General features: G+C 37.6%; 1 protein-coding gene across 7 annotated transcripts in view; it reads left to right on the plus strand.

Moving 5' to 3' along the window:
• NSD2 (nuclear receptor binding SET domain protein 2) overlaps positions 1-23,452 on the plus strand; it is a 99,927-nt gene that overhangs the window by 31,488 nt on the left and 44,987 nt on the right. For 6 of the 7 annotated variants that reach the window (XM_057374032.1, XM_057374031.1, XM_057374035.1 and 3 more), the window contains one exon: positions 7,506-8,131. In XM_057374032.1, coding sequence (XP_057230015.1) covers positions 7,535-8,131 — 597 coding nt within the window. In that variant the 5' untranslated portion in view covers positions 7,506-7,534. The remainder of the gene's footprint in view (positions 1-7,505; positions 8,132-23,452) is intronic. The other variant, XM_057374033.1, reaches the window with a different exon arrangement.

Genomic DNA, 23,452 nt, shown 5'->3' on the forward strand with positions numbered 1-23,452 from the left:
AAAAAATGGCAAGAGATACCCACTGCAAACCTCTCAGCACAGAAGCTTTGGAAAGTGGACAAGAAGGAACTGGTTTGTTAGACAGGAAAGTGTTTTGTCTTTCTGTCTCCAAGTGAAACTATGGTACGCTATATCTACAGAAACTTAAAACTCAAATTCCAGACCTTTTACCTCTAACAGTTACAATAATCACTTTCTGAGAGATTTTTGATGTAGCAAAAGAAATAAAAAAGGAATTAAGAATGCATGGTGGTAATGCATTTTGGCAGGAGCATGGTAAAGCTCCAGCACAGGGAAATACTTCAAGAAATGTCCGAACCAGAAAGGCCACTTCATAGCAAGCATTTGGATTTGTTTGAAGAGTGTCTAATGTTTGAAGTCTCGGGCCTTGTTTGAGTGTTCCTGGCATACATTTGCCAGTTCCCTGTGTGTGTGTGCTTTGCTTCAAGGTAATACATTGATAGAATTACTAATGTAGTTGTGTGTAAATGGTTATGGTCTGTGTGCAGGAGACCAGAATTAGCATAGTATGGCCAGGATTACATTATAATCAGTTACRTTGGTCAGATGTGGATATGTGCAGTTTTTGTGAATGGTGCATGTCTGTAAGTAAAATTCTGTAGTGCCATGGAATCAGGATTGATTACCTGTGAACTTTACCCTCCAGATCTTTACCTWATGCTATGGGATACAAAGTTGAATTGAATGTACTGGGTGAAAGAAATCATCTATTTGTACACATTGCCATTCCACATTGGAGAGGTGCATTACCAGTGCAGTGTGTTGCTGCCTCTGTAAATAACAGCAAACATGGCCAAATACTTCTCTAGGATTATTATGCTCTCTGTGCGCATACAGCTGGGCCTTCCTAGTGTTGGCAGAGCCTCATCTAYAGCCAGTGTGTGTCACTGATAGTTTTTAGAATGATTCCAGTGCACCAAGCATGCTTCTGGCATTTCAATGCACCCGCTTAGATGAACAGGTTTTAATGCTGTGATAGACAARGATAGCAGGATTGTCAGGGTTTAGGCAAAATGATTGTAGCCTCTGGATTAAAGTTAGTTGCTGCCTGATCAGATCTGGGAGACATTGATTTCTGTAGAGGTGTAGCAGATAACGTTTTGTTAACACTGCAGTTTGATTCATGACTTATAACATTTTGATGCATCATCCCAGATTTGATCTTCCTTTTCTTGAATTCCCTCAGAATTTGCACAATCAGAAATTTTTATGATTCTCTTGGTGAAGCTTCAGGCAATTGCTATGCTGTCATAGCTACATATGGGAATAAGGGCAGAATCATTGGCCAAAGTAAAGAGGAAACAGATGATAGTGTGTTTATCTGCTGCAGTGAATATTATGTAAGCCAGAGGATCCAGATCCTGAAAGTGTGGTGCGAGGAGCAGTGGTAGGATGCTGGCAAGAAAAAGCAGTGGAATTTAAAAAGGTGTGGGAAATTAGTCTTAGACCAGGTGAGAAAGTGGCRTAAATAAGGAACTCTGCACTTAAGTGCTGAGCTGTGTGAGATTGTGTTTGATTCTTTGTTCCAAGCTACATAGATGCCAGGTGCACAACTCTGGCCACCTGAGAGACAGAGACATCATTTCATTGGTGAGCAAGGGCCTAAGGTGAGTAGGTATTCTGGCTGTATGTTGAGTCCTATTCCCTTTGGAGCTCTCCAGGACACAGAAAAGTTTGTTTAGGGGTGCTTTTAGTATTTAGTAAATATTGGTGTTGTATCCACTAGTTCCTACCATTTTAGGCACCARAGTTCCTTGCTGCTTATGTGCAGAGGAGAAGCCATTCTTTTCTATTTGATCTKTGGTCCCACCACAGTAGTATCTGTAGTCTCTCTTCAGATAGAAATACAGAATTTAGAAGAATCTGATTTTACTCAAATCTATCTCATTGCTTCACCCACCTCCAGCAGCCAGAGTGGAACTGATGACATTAAATTTCTGCAGCAGTGGAAGAATATTTCTGCAATTTTGAAGAAAASGAACTCAAGGGGAGGAATCCTCTTACAGAATCTTCTAGCCTTGTCCCCAGAAAAGGGTTAGTTGCAAAAGCTTTTCCTGAGGAASAGCAGGAAGTCCATCCATTTTGTAAACTTATTTTTTTGCAGTAGTAAGTGGYGTTTAAAGGGAAGAAATAATTTGCCATTCTGAAGTTCTCAAGTGTACAACTTGGTGTTACCTATTGTCTTGATAAAGCCATAAATACTTGTTTTGGTTCATGCAAATAAGCAATGTCATTAAAGTTCTGAAATTTTATCCATCAGGAAAAAAAAGGCAAATCCAAAGCAAATTAAAAAAYGTGGATACCTCTTTTTTTTCCAAAAAAGTATTTGGTGGCATGTAATATTGGTGGTAAGTGCAATTGTAAGTACATTAACTTTTCTCACAGTTTTCAAAATGTGCTTTATCTTGTATRTCTAATGCAAGATTAATGAAGTCTKTACTTCAGGTGCTTTTACATTAAAAATAATTTTTTGAAAAAAACTATTAGACTAATGCTTTTTTTTTTAAACTTTCCTAAGACTCGTGGCAAACTTTTAAAAAGGTTTGGTATATTTTCAGTTCTACCTCAGCTACTAGAGTAAAGGTTTTCTTYATGAGAGATAATGCTTTTGAATTTTCTGGATAGAGCTGGTAATTTTTCATTGCTTTAATGTAGTGAAGAACAGTTACAGTGTACTACACGATAGTAAATACTTCTCTACTGCTATTTGGTATTTTAGCAATATTATACAAGATAATGTGAGTAAGCATACTCAAGTTTTCAAATGTATTAGCAAGAATATGTTGTAACCTTCTTAATMTCTTTGTATTTTCTCTCATTCTAATCTGAAAATAGTAATGACCTTTTGTCTTAAAACTGATGAGAGAATGGAGAACACTTACCAGAAAGCCATCTCAAAAGAAAAAAAGCAACAGCTATCTATTAGCTTTTTTGTGCCAGCTGAAAGCCTGATTTGTAGGTAATAAAAATAGCTTTTGTGGATAAAGTTCTCTTACTGTGAATTTGTAGTGAGGTGCATCATCTTCCCCTTCTTTCCCCCCTGCCTCCCTGTGCCTGGCCCGAGTAACTTAGCAGAGTCAAAAAACCCTTAGACAAAACAAAAGTGATACTTGATAGAGATGCTCGTTGGTGGTTACTTACTCTGTTCACTCCCTTTGGCACAACTGCAAGGAATGGAGTACTCCATTATTTCTGACACACCGGGAAAGCATCTCTGAAATTACAGCAGATGTGGAAGAAATGACTAATAAATATCACATAAATGATAGTGGCCTGGGCACTGAAGGAGGAGTCTGACATGCACAGTAACTGTATTTGGCTCATGACTCCTGTCAGATGATGGACTTTCAAGTAATTAATACATGATTTAAAATGTCTGCAAGATAGTTTGCCTTATATAGATCCTGGTTTTTTAGTATGAAAATGTGTACAAAGCCACTGCAAGGATTGTCCTGTTATTGTCCAATTAAAATATCTAGAGACCTTCCTCTGATCAGAAATCTTCTTTTACATACTGAAAGCTATTTGTTCACAAGCCAAAATATCATGTTTATTCAGCAGACTCCTGGTTATAATGGGTTTTTTCCCCTTTGTTAGTGAAAATGGTACTTGTTGGGTCACCAGACATTCAATATGGGACGATACTGGCTTAAGCTCATTAGCTGCTACTAGCGTGTGGTGCTTTTGTCCCATCCTTTCCCTACCCTCCCCCCACTTTCCTTTTCAATAGATACAGAGCAATCTAGAAAAAGATAAGGGATTGCTTTTGCTTCTGTGTGATATGGTGGTCCGGCATGAGTGCACTCGAATTTATCTACCAAATCTAATTGTGTGCTCAGCTGCTTCAGGACCTTACTCTTACAACTTGAATCAGCCAGATCTTGTCTGTGATCTATCTTRTTTGATTCTTTCATGTCTTGTCTTCTACATCTCCTTGCATTAATTCCAAACTCACAGCAGCGCTGTTTGGTTATCCGTTGATGGTTATTTTCTCCTTGTCCTTTGTTTTCTACTCTCTTGTCCTCCTAGAAAAGGCCTGGTCCTTCTCCCGTATGGGGTTACCATGAATTCTTGTCTAGTGAARGTGGTGCAAAATGTACCTGGCTTCRATTTTGATCTTCTTCCCTGAAACCCTTCATTATTCCCGTGTGTAGATTTGCTAACTTCCATTTAACCAGACCTTACAATGTGGCTTATTTTCTGCAAGGAGCACTGAGATGTGTATCAGCAATTCCCATCCCATTGGTTGTCCTAGAGATGGTGACTAATTGCCAATTGCTGTCTACATGTCTCATCTCCCCAGTGGGATTATATTTTYTTATAGGTACTCACATGAATTATCTTTGCCCATTATTCTGTCTCTTACTTTAAGCCTCTACTCATTTGGTTCCATTAAATCTTCATACAAATGTGGTCTGTTTGGCATATTTCATAATCTGTATCTACTGGTTCTGATAATCTTACAGTCTCAAATTACTGCCTTTGCCTTCATTTTCCCATTTAGTACTGTCCTGGGTACATTAGCTTCCTTTTACCAGTATTACTCCTGGATTTTTTGTCTCTAGGCTCCAGTGATTTGAGGAGCCTTTTTCAGTTCTTTCAGCTGTTTTTAGTGACCTGTATTAGTGAGAATCATTAACTGAACCTTCACTCGCTGAAGTTCTTGAAATCTGTGTATCTTAGATGGATTAGGCAAATCAAGATAACTGCCAAAAGTTCAGGGTCTTGCACTTCATGGCCTTATTGGTCTTTATTTTTTTTTATAGGGAGTGAGTACTCTTAGGCTTATTAGCTAGAAAGAAAATAACTTGATTTCTTTAAGCCATAGATTTTCACTTACTTATCTACTGGTCATTGTTCAGACAAAGCCTTAAGCAGTTTCATCTGGYGTAAGCAAGAGGTTGGAATAGATGATCTGAGGAAGTCCCCCTCCAGTCTGAGTTATTCTGTGACTATGGCGATTTTTATGTTTCGCAATTCTTAAACTAACCGTTTYAATTCGTCCAGTGCCCTGAGATTTGAGTGCACCAGTAACACAGTCTTAACTATATTATTTACTGCTCTTTTGGAGGTGTGCCTCAGGCTTGATGGCTTTGTAGCCTGAAGAATACATGATGAGAGTAAGAGTTATTATTAAGCAGCACAAAACAAATTCCGGATTATGAAATGCAGATGTCTCGMTGCAGAAATCCAGACCCCAATAAGCATTTAGAGGAATCACCCTAGAAGCTGTTCCTCAGCCGGGAGGAGCTGCGCCGAGCCCGGCACCCACTGGAGGGCGCTGCGGCCGCACGGAGCTGCTCTGCTGCCTCTGAGAGAAGGAATTTGGCATTTAGATKCCCAAATCTAATCTCTGCTTTACTCTGTTCAAAATCCTTGGGAAGGAAGTACAGATTTTGCAACAATTCGGTGTTTTGGTTGGTTTTGGTGGGTTTTTTGCAAATGCAAAAGGAATTTTGCATTCCAAAACTGTAAGCGTAACTTGTTTTGCCCAGAAATTTCTAGAATTCATCATCAGTTGTTTCTTAAGAGAAATATGATTTCAGTCAAATCTGCTGAATCACAGCTTAAAACACTGTCACATTATTWATTGGGATGAGAGTTTGTCTCATGTCCATGTTTTCAGAGATGTTATTAAAGGGCATGAATTCTGTTTTGGTTTAGTCAGTTATTTATTCCGTTCTGYTGGAGTTCTGAGTTTCCTTTTATCTCTGATTCTTCATTTTAAAAAGTTAATATGTAGTTGGCTGCTTTCTACTCRTTTTATCAGAAATTTAATTGGTAATTCAAACTTCATCTGACTAAAGAAAGATTAGAACCTTTTCTGTTGTAGATTGACTTGGAGTTCAGGTACACTTGTTTTTCTTATCTTGTTTAATGCCAGATTTTCAGCTTGCTGTTTGTGCCTGGACTGAGAATGGTTTTCATCTCTCAAATGAGTCTATATAGCTTGTGTGGAGAGATACCCTTTTATGTTGTAGATATTTTAGAACAGCATGTTAGCAAGATGGAAGCATTTGCTAAGGAGTGATGGAGTTATGTTTTTTTTTTTTCTGCATCTTTGTAAATGGAAATGTTTCATGTTTGTCGGTTGCTTTGAATTCAGGCTTGACATCCTTAAGGAGCTTTGCCAGGCTATGGCAGTGCTCACTTATGAACATGTTTACATTGCTAGTCCTGATGTAGAGGTATCAAATATGCAAGTTGGAGGAATATGCCAGTTGTAAGCCTTRTAACCATGTGCATTAATAAACAAGGTGGTGAGATTCAGAAGTGATTTCTTCCATAGAAAATGACAATTCAGTAGTTATTCATCATGGGTTTTACTGCACTTTTTTGGAAGCACATGAGACTAGATGTGRTGAAATTTTGATTTGATGTGACAGTCCTTGGACTTACATCATACRTGAAATTGGTTACCTTGAGCATGGATATGATGATTATTGTGCTGAGCTTTTGTAATATTTATGATGGTGTATTTTTCTATATCACATATATAATGGACCTAGTAATATGAAGAATCTGTGCATATGAATTTTAAAAATGGAAACCATCATCTTGCCTGGTTTAGGAGCACAAAGAAGTTGTTCTACARATTCATTTTTTTGCTGCAATGGTATATGTTGAAATAGGCAGGGTTAGCTTTTTGAGCTGGGTATAGGCAGTCTTTGCTGTATAGGGCAGCAAATAGTGCAGTTTAAGCTTGTTGCATGTTTGCAAATTTCTATATGAAAAGCAGATGTCAGATGATAATGTCATGAAAAATCTGAAATTCCTGCAGTCACTTTGATCATTTAAATTTTGCCCAGTGTGGTCACTGGCCTCAAGGATTAGCTATTTCYTGGTGGGCTGGTGTTCCTGGCCCAACAGGCTCACCCTTTTTTTATTCTTAAAGCCAGCATGCTTTGGGATATGTCTGGGGACTGTCCRAGCTGTCATGTTTCTGCAGGAGGTATGTTTTGATGGCAGATTGAAGGTCTGTTTGTAGARTGAGGAAGAGAAGCCTGTGATGCTGCTGTCCATGGTGTGGGTGCTACGGGAACACAGCCTGCGGGGTTTCTATGCTGGCACAAGTTCTTGGAAATAAACTCATCTGGTTTATGTTGTTGCTAATGATACTATCTTAAGTCTAACTCTTACTTGTTTTAAATAGTGCAGTACCTTTGTGTAATTAGTGTGGGCAAGAGTCATGCTGTAGATGGTTAACAGATGGTTAAAATGAAAGCTGTGATTTTGCTTCCTGCTTTTGTTTTAATATAATTGATGATTCATAGATCTGTTTTTCTTGGACTTTTTTTTGTAACGCGTATTAACAGATACTGAGGCATTTTGGTTGTGAAGATTGTAAACAAAGTTTTTTTTTAGTAAAACTTGAATGAAGTACATTGACTTTTATATTAGTGCTGACGTCTATCTGAATACTTAATAGCTTGTGACATTTCTGTATTATTAAAAATATTTTCTGTATTTTTATCTTAATATAGCAGTGTAAGACTGGAAACATCTGGGCTGAATGGACTTTAGCATCAAAAGAAGCTCTCAACTGTTAACTCAAAAAATTAACTACATCAAAATGAAGCAGGTACCAGAGATCCTTGGAAATACYAATGGGAAACCCCAGAATTGTGAAGTGAATCGTGAATGTTCCGTCTACTTGGGCAAAGCACAACTTTCTGCCACCCTGCAGGAAGGTGTCATGCAAAAATACAATGGCCATGAGACTCTTCCRTTTATTCCCGCTGATAAATTGAAAGATCTGACCTCTCGGGTGTTTAATGGCGAGTCCGGGGCCCAAGATGCAAAGCTGCGCTTTGAACCCCAGGAAATAAAGGGAGTTGGAACACCCCCCAACACTACTCCTATCAAGAACGGCTCTCCAGAGATAAAGCTGAAAATCACTAAAACCTACATGAATGGGAAGCCTCTTTTTGAATCTTCCATTTGTGGAGACAATGGTGCAGATGTGTCTCAGTCAGAGGAAAATGAACAAAAGCCAGCAAACAAGGAGAGGAGAAGCAGAAAAAGAAGCATAAAATATGACTCCTTACTTGAGCAGGGTCTTGTTGAAACAGCRTTAGTATCAAAGACTTCAAGCACCACTGAAAAGAAGGTAGTATGTTTTTATGTGTTCTGTCTTTTGTTATGTTTGTTAATCATACTGGAATTCCAGTATTTGTATGCTCRTCTTCATTCATTTAAATGTGGACTTATTTTCTATGAGTCTCTTTTCTCAACAGAGGACTGATGTCCTCTAGTTCTGATCCCTGTTTCTTCCTTAGGATAGGAATACCCCATAAATTCTATTTCCATATCAGTAGAACAAGTCTCCAGAGCAAATCAGGGCATGTGAAAGTATGTGATGTGTGAAACAGAAGCTTCCTCTAGACACATAGCCAGGACCTAGTCAGGATGAGCACCTGAGCCAGGGAGCTGAGGAGGCTTCTACATTTAGAGATGGTCTTTAACTCCTAGAGAATGAGGTATTCTGGCTGAAATCAGATGCTTCAGAAAAAAAAAATAAAAATCCACCTTTTCTTTCTATATTCCTAGTTCAGAATTAAAGAAAAATGTACTCAGCAGTCAGTTGGCTAATCAGCTGGGCTCTTTGCCATCAGATTTTGGCAACTGGAATGTAGTCCTTACACATATTTGTCATATGAAAAAGCTGGTCTTGCTTGCTATAACCTAGTGACTTGTTTTAATTGAAAATATCTAAATSTTGTATTTGTTGTCATTAACTTTGGTGGTCATGCTCATCTATTTTTTGCTTCTTTTAGACACGGGCAGAAATGGATATTTCACTTTTTAAAATGTGCCTTACCAAGTTGTAAATAAGAATGCTGCTGGGAGCCCTTTTCCCTCTTTATTTAGCTTTTGTTGCTAAACTCCCCTTTAAAGGAATGTGGTTTGCACAATTTTATCTCAGAGGAAAGACCCTACATAGCAGGGATACTTCTATATATATTCGGATTCTCAGTGAATAATTCAGAGTGGTGCTGTATAACAATGGTAAATGTTAATGAACACTTGGGCTTGTTAAAAGTTCCTGKTTTTCCACACCTTAAATACAAAATGTATGTTACAGTTTTCTGTCAGCTGCAGTTAATCATGGAATTGGGGATTGAAAAAAAAMCACTGAGATCATTAAGTCCTACCATTAACACAGCCCTGTTGATTCTTACTTTCTCCCAAGGTCACACATACAGAGAAGAAACAAACAGCTGCTTTATTGCTGATTTTATTTACCCTTCTTTTCAATGAAACTGGTTAGTGAATGAGTTCACAGAACTGGGTAAATGTGTTTCTGTGTATCAGAAATATTTATCATTTGTTCATGGTTTTAATGTATAATTCATCCTAAAATTGTCAGTACTGTTTTTTTCAGGAATGTTGTTAAAAGAGTTTGTTTTCCTTAATTTTGTTAAGGAGAATGTTTTAACACTGGTTAAGACTTTTCTGAATCATTACTCAGAGGTAAAAGGTATTGGCACAGCCAATAGTTCCTGTAATTCTTTGTCCAGCTCATTGTTAATGAGGATAAATTGGACTAAAAGGTGGTATGTTTAATAKTATTGACAACTGGAGCATATTTATGTGCGTTTGTTAGTTTATTTCTTTCAAAAAGAGGAGGTGATATTTACTATGTCCACCTACACAGTAARTTCTGAAGCCTTTTAGATTGGTTGTCTATTAAGAGTGGTCTTTAATTTTTCCTGGTGTGCAGTTCATTTAAAATAAAAAGAAAGATTTGCCCAGCTTGAGTTGTCTTTTGGGCAGAAACGGTCAGGAGAAAACCACTTCAGCCCTGTTTCCCAGAATGGCTGGGACTCGGTGGCTGTGAGTGGTCGGGTTATTTGCTCCTGTGCCAAAGCCCTGAACTACCAAACTGCCAAATCAAGGCAACCACCGTCTTTATCTCAGACCTTGCAATATTCAACCCTGTTCTTTTCAGAGGGTTTGAAACAGAGGGTCATGCTTCTAGCTTCTTTTTTTCCTAGCATAGTGCACTTTAAAACACAAAGGTCAAAAGGAAAAGCATTTAAAGGTCGCAGGATGCTATTTTATTATATAACTGCTTGATTGTAAAAAACCTGGGGCTTCTCTTTCTCTCATAGGGAGGATTTGCAGTTGTGCAGGTTTTAAAATAAGGAAAATGTAATATGAGGGAACATGTGAGAGAGATTTTTCAAATTTTTGTCCACATGTACTTGTCAGGCTTGTAATATGCATGTGTTTCCTGTGATGATAACTGTACTGTCTTCGTATCACTGTTCTTCGGTTTCAGACTCTTAGCTTTTATTTCATGGCCAGCATCCAAAGCYTTAATGTTAGTGCATCATATTGTGGTTTTATACAACTGATTGTGGCTGTAAAGTGAAAATTAGGTAAATATCCTTGGAGTAAAAGCTGATTAATTTTGCACTCAGATACCTTTTGTATCAGATACCTTTTGTATCAGATACCTGTTTGTAGAACCTGTTTGTCTGGTTTTATTTTTCAGCTGGTTTCTCTCTCAATTTCTTCTTGTGCAATGTTTTACTCTTTTGATTTAGCAAAAATCACCATGGTTGGAATACTGCCTTTTGTGTAAGGTAATTATATCTGTGTCTGATGGACACAGCAGATTGCCGTTGCTCTGAGGTGAGGGACATATCATGTAACAAATGTTCCAGTGCTCTGCTGTTGGGTGTTCTTGTTCTGTGGGCATTTTTTGTTAACAGAAATGAAGGTTATTTCAAACTTTTATCTGCAAGTTAGTTTTCAGCTGGGAGAAAATGTGATCTGCCCAGYTCTGACGTGAATTAGATTTCTGTTGATAACCACCACTTTTTCCAGGCCTCTGAGAAACAGCTGTAATGCTTTCATTTTCCCAGGGTAAAGGAGATTAAGTGGGAAAAGCCTTGGCTCTTTCCTCCCTCCCCTCCTGCCTTTTACCTTTCTTCCCTCCACCCCTTCTCTCCACCTGAGGAGTTTACTTTAAAATCCAGGCCTCTCATGATAAGGCTTGGTTTAGCAACTTTATTGCCAAGGCACTGCACCCCTGAACGTTCAGTGTTAAGGGTGGTAGGTATCACATGTTAGAGGTTTGAATCGATGCCAAACCTGTGGGCTGTGGTAACTGCTGACGTGCAGGGTGCTCTGGGATTGGATTTTGTCTTGACTGCTTTTCGAGTCACTGTTCTTGCTACCAGTGTGCAGTGAGGACTTGCCTAGATTTTACTCACTTGTTGCTTGTGTTAGAAGTGAAGCAATCCTGTTTGGAGGARAACGGCAGAGGTTTATTTCATTAATATGAATTAATCCAAGTCCGATCCCTAGAGCAATCCAGAGTTTCTGTACAGGAAACAGAGAGTACATCCAATGTGCAGCTCTCACGCTGTGAGTCCCAGGGTAGGTCTATGCTCTCTGACCCTGGGAGCAGCCCAGTATGTGATCCTGGCACATCTGAGCTCGTTCTGCAGAAGCTGGGATGGGCCTACAAGTGGCAGTTTGCCCTTTTGGCTGGGCTTCCTGGCCTGCCTTCCCAGCATGGGTGCAGTAGCTCACAAAAGCGGCAATGCTGTGTCCAGAACAAACCTGGAAGTCCGCACACTGCTCTGCTTGCTAGTTTTTGGTTTCCAGCTGTGTAATTTATGTACATGATCCAAAAACTATACCTTCCACATAGCTTCCTATCCAGTTTTCTTGTAGTTGTCTTCTGGTATTATACCAGAAACTTGGCAGGTTTTCACTCTCTCTGCAGGATACAGCCTGTAATGACCTGCAGTAGCTACATGGGGGGTAATTGCACATCACTGGAGAAATTCCACTAGTCCTTGTCACATGTTTATGTTGCCATTTATCTTCACAGAAAAAAAAAAMCAAAAACCTAAACTTCTGGCCAGCTCCGTTATATCCAATATCCACATACAGGCAAAGATTTAAAAACCCAGTGAGGGTAGAACAGAAGCAGTCTGAGGATGATCTTCTAATTTGTATGTGTTTGTGGTAGCTAAACACAGGAAGATGGGGACCACTGTAGGTGATGATATTGCTCTGATGTTTGCAACTAATCACTAGAGGCCAGCACAAAGCAGCAAGTTCCCTTTGTAAGATCAAAGAATTGAGTTCATCAAATATTTTATTATCCCATTGCAGATGGTACAGCCAGATCCAGAGATTTTTTTTTGTCTTAATTCAAAAATAAAAAGAAAAATTAAATAAGCATGTGWTTTCAGGAGAAGGGCTTGTTTCTTATCATCAGTTATTAGAAATTCCTGGTTAAGTACAGTTCCTGTACCTGTCACAAATGTGCAGCTAACTACCGCAGGAGTCTGGATCTGTACTTGTAAGGTAAAATGAACTCAATTATGTTTTCCTTTTTAATAGACTSTTCTTGATGTATCAGATGCTGTCCTCAGGTGAGTGATATCTGGCTGATGTCTACCAGAATCCCAAAGGAGAAGGAATAATCCTAAAAATTTCTTCTGGATGATCCCTTCAGGAACTAGAGAAGAAACTTCTTACCTTTTGGAAGAGTTTCTGGACTACTGTTTTTCATTAGCCATTAGTAAAGGATTAAGTTTAGCTAAGCCTTGAGAACTTGTGCTGAGCAGCTCATGATGTGCAGTAATTGTTACTTTGAAACTTTAAATTGTTTTTTTCTGAATGCCTTCTTGAAAAAGTATCTTAAAGAACTACTTGTTCCTTAAGAAGTACCAAAAAGCATACAGCAATATACTGGTTCGGGGTRAGGTTAGAAACTGTGAGTATTCTCAGAGTGGCTACAAAATTAATTGCAGAAARCCTGAGTATTTGTTCAGGCTTTCCATACTAGACTTTCTGTTCTTTTAGGTACAAGTGTCTGAATCAAGTACATTTTCTACGTAAAACTGTCATCTCAGTATGTGTTATCTAAATACATTTGTTGCCCTCTCACTTCATAAACACATTGGTGGGATAATCCAGATTAAATATTAAATAATATCTCAGAGTGTTGACAAAATTACTAAGAATAGCACTGCAAAGTTGGATCAAGGAGCCATTTAATTCAGCACCTCAGCTCAGGGTGAGTTTCTGTGGAGGAGGCATAATAGAGAGTATAAACATGGCAAATCATGGAGTGATGCTCTTTTTGAATATATTTAGCCTCCAGCAGTTTGTGACTCATAGGTTTCTGGAGCTGGTGACTTTGTATTTAATGCCTGTAGATGGCTAAATTCATGAAAGGAGACCTCAGGTTCTTTTTGAGCCAGTGTGAGCTTTTTGCATCCATGGCATTAAGGAATAGAGGAGTAGAACAGCTCTTCTTTTTCAACAATCCTCCTTGTTTTACTGGATTCTCTCATAATAATAGAAATAGGGATCATGGACTTCTGTTACTGGTAGTTCTGTAGATTTCTCACAAACCTGCTCTATTTTTAATTCAAGCTTGACCGGTTCTAGTGTGTTGTTCCACATATTATAGGAGCCATTCCAGAATGTTACTTCATGTTTTCATCCTCTTTCTGAAATTGTGATGCCCTTTGGGTTCAGCTGTTTTTTGGTTTTTTTTTGGTTTTTTGGGGGTTTTTTTGAGACTGAGGAACCGGAACAGTAGAGGACATTCATAATACAAATGTTTTGTAAATGCATACAGTGGCCTGTTATTGATTTTCTATATTGTTCTCAATTTCATTATTTTTCATTATAAATAATACTTAGCATTTGATTGATTCCTCACTGCTTCTGAACACTGAGCCAGGTTTCTGTAGAAAAGAGCTGACCAGATGTAGCTAACTCAAATTCAAAGAATGTCAGCATCTCTTGCATTGTTTCATATTTATCATTGGTTTGTGCATTCCAGAGCTTTTTCTATTTTATTTTGGTCTTTTGGGCATTGTGGTGGACATGACAGATGAAGTAAAGTGGTGAGCAAGCCGTCTTTGCAAGAAGTAGCTTCCGTTTACATGTCAGCAGCAGACGGTGCTGAGAGATTAATGGCAGTTTCTGGTTTTGTAAGTTGACCAGATTTATTCTCAGTTGTTGCACAGGTAATGTCATGATGTAAATGATTTAAAATCTCAGCTTTTYCTCTTTCTCCTTTATTGATTGCTACAGGTTTGTTTGGCAAGGAATTTGCTGCTTGTTTTCACTGGGGTTTTTTGTCCAAGATATGGCAAAGTCTTTTGTTTCTCTGCTCAGTCTTCTGCTTAACTAAAATAATGCACGTCTAAGTCTTGTATTTAGTAAAGAGGTAGATCTACAGTTCAGGGTTGTGTTACTTGGATGGATTTACAGGCAGMTATTTRGGAAACATTAGTGATCTGTACCAGATGTAATTTCTGGCCCTTATAGTCCCCTTTTGTCAAGAAAGAAAGGTATTTTATAGTAACCCTTCGGCAAAATAGCAAAAGCAAAATATTTTGATCTGTCTTGGAGCAGTGGTTTCAGCCTCCTTTACAAGTTTCCTTGTTCTAGGGTGGATTTCCTGTAGRGCAGATGAACTTTAGGACCTCCAAAAAAGATCTTTATTCATAGACACTAATTTTAGGTTTATCTATTACTGTCTTTTAATATCTTTCTATTGTAAATACATAAGTCCAGCTGGGCTAACGTTTATATTTTTGCTTTTTGCGAATATCTAAAGTACCTACGGGAGTTGTRCTCCTGTGCATCATAAAATGGCAGTAGCTTAAACGGTAAGTTGTGAGTAATAAGAAATTAATTCCCTTCTCAGAAGGACCCTTTATAAAAATTATTTATTTTGGAAGCTCACTGGAAGAGGGAAAAGTGAATCTTGCTTTCTATTATTGTTAATCAAGCCCTGCTGTGCTTGTGTGAGGAAGGGAAGTGAACCTGTGGCCTCATAGCGGCAACTAATCTAGAAAGGCTTGATTTTGTTTCTTTTTTCCTGTTTTGTTTGTTTGGTAAGTAAATGCCAACTTGAGTGTCTGTGCACATAATGAAGTGAAATAATTTGGRATGTTAGTTCTGGTGGAATTGACAGCACTTTGGTCATATGCATCATGATTTTGTACTGCAGAGACTGTGCTGTTTTAATATTCATATGGGGTTGGGGTTTCTCAGGTTTGCTGTACATTTTTATTGCTGAAAATAAGGGATGTTTCAGGAATTAGCTACAGAATTGCCAAATCAAGGTAATGTCTGTTCAGGATTATCTTGGTGCCCGCGCCCCCCCACCCCATCTCAGGCTTATTAACCACTGATTTGGCATTTCATCTGTGGATGAGGAGGACCAATAAAGTATATGTAACAACACAGCCTGGATGGAAACCTCTTGTGTCAGCTTTTATGTAAGGGAATTTATTTTAAAGGTCTGATCTCTAAAGAAAAGTAGTACTTGGACTGTGTCAAAATATGCATTAACAGAGCGCCTTTATGCCAAATCAGCCTTCGTTCTATTTAAGCTTAGATAGCTGCCCTCAGAAGTGTTCTTGTTAAAAAGAAAAAAAAAAAAAAAAAGGTAGAGATAAGTCTAGAGAGAGATAACAGGAAAACAATGTCCTGTAAGTTTGGTGGCCTTTTGGCAGTGTTACCTGGACTTGAGTTTTTCTGTTTTCTGACAAGAATATTAGGATTCAGAATATGTACCCATGCCATCCTGGACGTTTGTGAGCTGCTAAGAGGAGGATACCTGTTCAGAAAGTGTGTTGGGAAAGCTCTGTAAGGGTGTGGAAGAGTGCTAAGGATGAGGTCCTGATACAGATTCTGATCTTAAAGTGTGTGAAACCGGGGTACATGCAGATAACAAGCTACATATGGATATGGCATTGTGAAAATCTGTAGGTATGCTGAGATGATTTAGCTTTTATTCTGTTATCCTGTGTGAAGTTCATATGGAAATTGTTCAGAAATAATGATTTTTCGTGCCAGAGTTCATCATGGCTTGACGGTTAATGTTTTTACAGACTTCTGTACCATCTTGTATCCACGCTGTCTTATATTCCCAGATACCACATCAAAAGTTTAAACCTTTGAGGGGGCATGAAGGTTAGAGACACAGTATGTAGGCAGAAATCTTTTTCTAATATTGAGTATAAAAGGTGGGCTTATTCATTTGGATCAAGCATTATCTAGTTTAAATTTCTGAAACATGGAACCTTTCATTAATAAGCCAGTAACTTAATGTTAAGGAGGTCATCTAGATGTAAATGCAGAAATCCAATRAAACAGCTGAAAGAAACTATTCTCCACGTTTTTAAAAAAGATCAAGGATTGGGAAGTGCTCCAGAACTTGTGTTTTACTGAATCTATCTGTGAGTGGTTGAATCTGCTTCTCTTCAACTCTTTACTCTGAAAGAAGAGTTGTGTCCCAGTTACTAAAATATCATGTTAAGTTTATGTCTGAAATACTTGATTATATAGTGTTTGGGTAAAGGAAGACTGCTGATTTGAGTTGACAGATTTGCTTCTAAATGAAATTTTCTCATCTGCTAGAGACTTGCTAATGAGGGAACCAAAGCCAGAAAAAAAAGGAATTTAAATGGAACCAGTTTACTGCTTGATTTGAAAAACAAACTTGAACAACTTCTTGTTTTAAAATCCATAACCTACATAATGAATCCCTGTCTAAACTTATATGGATTTTATTGTCTTKTATTTGCTTTCCATCCTGAAGAGGAGGGTCGTGCATGGCGACACAACCTGTTGTCCACAAACTGCTTTAGATGGGTTTGTGGGAAGAAACAGAGGAAACAAATCTATTGTCATAAAACTTAATAAGTGGTTTCAAACAGCCTCAGCCAGCACTGAAGAGTTTTGAGATCTCCAGTGAGTTTCTTCAGCATTTTTTTGACCTTCTTTTATAGCTTTACCATCTAAGTGCTTTGAGGAAAAGGAAAAAAATCCTGGTTGTGGCCGCAAGATGAAAATATATTGTCTTCTGCAAACATTATTTTTCACACTGCCAGATTTGACCCCCTTTTAGTTATAGAAGAAATGGAGTAAGTGGTTTGTAATAGAAGAAAATGAAAAATAACTTGATGAAATAGACTTAATGGAATTGCTCTCAAAATTGAATTTGGAAGATTTAGTTAAATCTCTAGCTTGGTATAAAACAATTGAAAAGCTGAAAAGTGTAACAAACCAATTTAGAATACAGTTTGTTTACTTTTCAGTTTTCACCTAGACATTTCATGTCCTCTTCCCCCTCAGTGGTCTTTAYCTCACTGTATATTTTATGAGATTGTTGCTGATTTGATTGTGCAGATATTGGTGCAATGGCCTTTTGGGAGCTGCAGTCTTCTGAATGCTGTAGTGAAGTGCGCTCTTCTGTTTTACTGAATGGAACATGAAACTTAGCTAGCTCACTGCTTCTTCATGTTTCCTCATCTTCTCCATTTTGTAGTGTTAATTCCACATTTTCCCTTAGTCTTGTGAGGTTCTGGTTTACTCTTTAGTCTTATGCCTGAAATATTCTCTCTGTGGGCAGTGGTTTGCTGAGTTTGTAACTGCACAGCATTCTTCCGTTACAGAGTGAACAGAGTATAAGTGAAAAAAATGTAGTTTTGGTCTTAATGTATTCAGTTACTTGTCATTTACTATCTAAATATACTCCCCCACATCCCAGAAGGTGGGAGCTATTTGGATAAACATACATACTCTAAGGCCCTTTGGGGATAAACATATTTACTATAATGTGTGAATTATAGTATTTTTTAAAAAGTTTAAAATCACTTYGGCAGTTAGGGTTGTGAGGATACTGTRTTTTTATAGATAKAAGTAATTAGAATATGTACTGGCCATTTYTTAACAGACTTAACTTGYCACACTTTTTATTTGAAGCAGTAGTATGWATTGAGGGGTTTGCATTTCTTTTGGTCAGCTGTATTTGTAATTATGGGGTTTGAAGTGATTTGAGTTAATGAGATTTTTGTCCTCAGTCACTGAGTGAGAAGCAGYCATTTCTCATCTGGAATGACAGGGTATCACTCTTTGGGACAGTAGCTGCATCCCTGGGCTCCTTTGACTGAAGACTGAATGTTGATTTGTCTTTTGTCATACAAAATTTCCTGAAYTTTTCGTGGAACAAGAGCTTTCTGTTAGGGTGGCTTTTCGAGGAAGGAAGGCTTGGGACTGTTGTCCTGTTACTTTTGGTTTTAGTTTGCTAGGTTATAGTGTCCTTAGTCTTTGGTGAATTCAAGCACCAAAATAATATTACACAAATAATCTTTTCTGTTCTTTTCTCCCTTCCTCTCCAGACAAACCAGCCACCTCTCTTGAACCTCTGCAAGGAATGTAGTTTTTTTCTACAACCATTTCCTTAGTTTTGTATCTGTGCTGATAGATAGGCAAGACGAGACTAAACATTCTCACTTTCATTTTCATTACACAAGTCCATGAGAGACAATAGGAGTTTTAGTTGTCGAAGCACAGCACAAATAGATAGCAGGAACAGAAAAATAGCTTGGGTTTGGTCAGCAAGCAATCTTAGCTTTTTCCATAGTAAATCTTATCTTTTTCCACAGGAAAGAAATATATTTGGCTAAGTTTGTGTGTTCCAACTTTGATTCAAAATACATCTTAATTGCATATATTCTGTTTTAGGGACCTTGATTATTTTAATTTAGCTTCTTTGTAATGTGAGTAGCTTGGTTTTTATCCTGGCCTGAAATCAGACCTCCAGCAGTCTGTATTTGTAGCAGGACCTTCTGTAATAGTGAAAGTGGAAGTTCTTTGGTACAGAGTGAAACTGAATTGAAAATGGAAACASAAAGGGAAATACCAGCTACCTTCAGTTTAAGCTGTTCAATATGTTCTTCCTAGTTATGTTACACAGAAAAGAGCATTTACTGTCTTCACTTGTCTTAATGGTTTTCTTTTTTTTGTCTAATATTAAATTCTTGTGGTATATTCTTCACCAAATCTCAACAYTGTTCGTTGTATAATCCCTTTGTGACAATTAGCAGAGGAAGGTTTTTTAATAATTTCCATAGCTTTTCAAGTTTGTATAGTGAAGTAGTAGTTCTTTGGTGCTTAAGGTAATTTGCTCATTTCAAAGGATTATGATTCCTTGCRTATGTGTGCACACGAGCATATACACACAAAATAGCTTAAATATACAAAAAATACCAGTGAGTACTTTTAAAAGGGATTAAGGTAATCTCAATCTGGCACCACCTAATAAACCTTCTAGGTGTTTGAAAAAAAACCCAATACCTTTTTCCTTTGTTTACTAAACACTTATCATGGTGTTTTTTATAGTAAAATCCACAAGCAAGCCTAAAGCTCCCAGTAAAGATGCAGTCCTTAAATGCAGTTTGGTTTTGATAATTTTAAGATACTTTTAAGCTTTGAAATGATCTATTTATTCATGGTGTGTTCTTGTCTCATATTCGTTAGGCAGATCAGAACTAAATGGAAGTTGATTGGATTCTTTTGATCAAATGTAGCCAAAGTTAATTAAATACTAGTTTTCTATGGCCAAGCCACTTCTTGGGCTGCTAGAATGCTGACAGCAGTGTTGTAAATTCTTGTCAATCTGCCTGTCACTCATTGCTTGTGAAAGTGCTGAGGGAAATGACAAATTGTGATATGTTAAAGAAAGAGGAAAGACATGTTAAATTATGTTTTATTTTTCAGTTCTTCTCAGCCTATTGCAGCTGCTGTTCCAGATGAGTTTTTGAGGATGCTGGCACTCTTCAAAGCATAATTTCTCAAAGGAAAACTCAGTTGCTATAAAGGAATTACTTCATTTCACGTTCCAAGCCCTACTGGACAAAATAAACTTAAAATCCATCTAGCTGCCTTTCCAAGCAAGTGTTTCATTRCTCCAGAAAACTACTTCAGAAAGGCAGGAATTATTGTGTCTGCTGTACTGGGTAGTGCAGAGCCTGTGGAATGKCCTGTGTGTTCTGTGTTAGGACTGCTCTGTGTGGGAGTCATCACCTGCTCACCTCAGCATGGATTGCCCATGTGTGTAAATTGTCTGCAGTATCATGTATAAAAAGGGGAAAAACCCTCAAAATTCCTTAAAGTAGAGAAATAATCTGATCACAAGCTATTTGCTTCTTATGTTTAGCATAACTGGTTTATAGTTTGGGGCTGAGGTGACTGAGATGGGAGTTCCCTCAGGCTGCAGATCTTGCCTATAATTAAGAAGAGGTGGAGGAAATTCTGCAATTAAATGGTTTTAATTCTGATAAAACTGCAGTAAAAGGTRATGGGATGGGGCATGCACAGGTCAATCCAGACAGACTTAGCAGTGACAGAACCAGAGCATCCTGTGTTCCTCTGCAACACAGGAAGCCCGTTGACATTTATGGATAATTAATTACAAGTGAGAACAGGGTCAAGAAATAAAGTCTTGAAAGAGACACAAGAAACCAAAATTTGAGGGGAAGATATTTTAAAATAGTTTGATTTTGTGTGAACATTTCTTGCTTTACAGTTTGGCTCTAAACCAGGAATCTCTCATCTTAATTTGTTTGCTTAAGTATCATCACAGGAAGAATTGGTCAGGTCTTGCAGGAGGAGGTGTTTTCCCTGTCTTCTGGTGCATTCTGACAGCCCATCAGGACTGTGCTTCCAGCCCTGCCTCTCTGTCTTCCATGTGTGCAGTCAGATGCCCTGAGCTGTCTGACTGTATATTATTATGCTTTCAAACGTCCCTCAACAACAATTACTKTTTTCTTCTGGGGGAAAAAAGAAACTACAAGCCAAATTACTTTTTTTCTATACCACTTTATAATGTGACAGTGATCTCCCGTTCTTTAAAAATGCAGAGAATACAAGTTGTCTCATAAAGAAGCTCCAGCCCTCGTTGTATGAGAAGATAGATGCCATCAAGGGGAATGGGTGGCAAATTTGTTTGAAAATTATTTCCCCTCCCATCAGTAATTTAAAAAACCCTGCCTGGATACTGAAGTAAAATCTATACATATGACTGCATTTGGTTTGCAAAAATGTTTCTGGGAAGAAGTATTGAAGAAACTGTTGATGTCCTACAGCTGCATGTCAAAAGTGCATGCCAGCAATTGCACCTCATTGTTTTCTGTTGAGATACCTATTGAATACATCAGAGCAATTCCCAGAATGAGAAAATCAAACTAAACCAGAATGGTGTGGGAAAGTACAATGGAAGTGAGCAAGTTCATGTTGATATTTTTTATAGGTTTTTAAATAACCTCATATGAAAGCTCTTGAAAAGTCATGTATATAGAATTCTGTGCTGTATTTTGTCATTATTTTAAAGCATGAACATTTTATCAATAGAAGAAAACATAAATATACCAAGTMTGGCATAGATAAACCTTTCAGGTTTTGTCAGTCTTTCATTTTCAAGTTTTCTATCATGATCCAGTATAGTAAAAGAAATCTTGGCATTTTTTAAATTTTGTGAAGTGCTTGTAGACACATTGAAATGTGATATTCACCCCTGTACTGCCACCCTTTTTAGATTGTGCTGCAGTAAGAAGCACTTTGAGAGCCTCTTCATTATTCCAGCCTGTTCTCTCTCAGACTGGAGTCATAAATCTTTGCAGCTTAGTTGCACTTTCTGAAGAATACAGGGATTCRTAAATTAAAATGAGTTGCTAAATGCTGAGTAACTTTTGCATTTCTGAAAAGTTGACTCATTTAAATAAAATGTCATCCTACCTCTTCAGTTGAAATCCTGAAGTTGGTTTATGTTTGTTAGGATTAAAGTTTYTCCAGACCTGTCCCTGACATATGGATTTCTTAATTTTTAGCTTTTAAGCATAACTTTTCACATCATGTTTAACTGCAAGAAGGAGCATTTGATTTTTCACATCTGCTTGAAATCTTTCTGGTGTGTTGAGAGTGCTGGAGTTGAGGCAAGCTCACAGGAGGGGTTTTCTGACARTCGTAGAGAGCCAAAAACCTTGAGACATGGGAACGTAGCTCTAGCTGGAGTCACATGAACCAAATCTGAATTCATCACAAAAGCTGAATCACTGGATGAGTAATTGTCACTAGCAATCAGATGACATGGCTTCATGTATGTTTACCAAGCAGAGCTGTAAAAGCTTTGAGGARAGGATTTCTGAGTACGTGAAGTTTTAGGGGTTTTGACTGAATGTAGCTCTTTGTTTGAGTTKCCAGTAAATCTCTACGCTGTTGAAGCATGTCAAAGATTTTAGTTGTTTGTACTTGAATAATAATGTGTAATTATTTATGGTAGTATTTTCTGGATTTGAAAATCTGTACAAGATAAAGTGATCGACTCTGATTYATCATRGTGCTCCAAGTACTTGTTTCTAAGTTCTAGATTTCTGCTTTCTTAGCAGTCTTCTTTCTTTCTTCTTGCCACTTTTAATTAATTTTAAAACATAATTTTGCTCCAGTGTTAACATTAAAYCCAGTGAAAACCTGAAGCTCCAATCTGCCTTCTGACTGTTGAGCTGGTACTGCACAATATGAGTGATACATGTTGCATATAAATTCAATACTATAAAATTAAAAAGGAGATTCAAAATATGTGATTTTTRTAAAATATGTGATGTCTGTAATGAGACACCTTCTGTGCTCTTTTGTAGTTAAGTGTGTATCTAGTTAAAGGTGTACTCTATTTATATCCAACAGAACAGATGAAGCCAAAAAGATAAAATGCAACTAACTCTGTGAAATAGTTTTAGTTGGTGGATAGATGTCTGTGTTGCTGAACTTTTGTTATGGTATAGTAAAAGTTTGTCACAGTGGAACACAAAATTCCTTTGTAGTTAAATCTATCCCTTGAAGTGGAAATAGTTCTGTAATTGTTTTCCAATAGTTAAAATAGCTTTAGAGCATCAATGGGGCACTTACAAACTTTTAYTGCTAGAACTGGAACAGAAAAAATCTCACAAAAGGATGCAGGGAATGGTTCATATTRCAGGTTCTCAGTATGTGAAAAAACAACTGAAAGGTGGAGGGTTTGGGGTTTTCAAACTGGTTATTAATGTAGTTTCTATTCAGACATAAAGACAGTATTTCAGTCTGTTCTAGTCTGGGGTTTTGTTTGGTTTTGGTTTTTTGAGTTATTTTTTTTTAAAATCTGAGAGTACATTTGTGTGTATAGCACTTAACTTGATTAATAATAGTCAATGCAGAGGGAGGTTGACTCTTTTGCATCKACATCCAGTGCTCAGATAATGTATTTAAAATCACACTAAGCCTTCCTGATGGTCTCTCAGCAGTTATTTGAAAAGATAAAGGCAAAGCAGAGCTTACTTGCCAATATTCCTAATTAAAAACAAAACTGTAACTGGAATGTGGATTTTTTTTCACTGGTAGAGAACAAAAGTTGTAATTTAAAGCTTAAGGGTTTTAATAGACATGAAATGCAATTACTGTTTACTAGCAAACGTGACAGCACTTTATTCTTATGAAGTATTTCTTGTTTTCCTCCTATTACTGCTGTATTTTTTCACATATAATAAGAGTGTTTAACATAATATGAACTGTGGTTTGGCTATTTTTTGTTGTGTTTTGTAATCCTGGTGCATATATG

Source organism: Malurus melanocephalus, unplaced genomic scaffold (assembly GCF_030028575.1).
Source record: "Malurus melanocephalus ecotype Western Australia unplaced genomic scaffold, MMel_1.1 scaffold_214, whole genome shotgun sequence".
NCBI lineage: Eukaryota > Metazoa > Chordata > Aves > Passeriformes > Maluridae > Malurus > Malurus melanocephalus.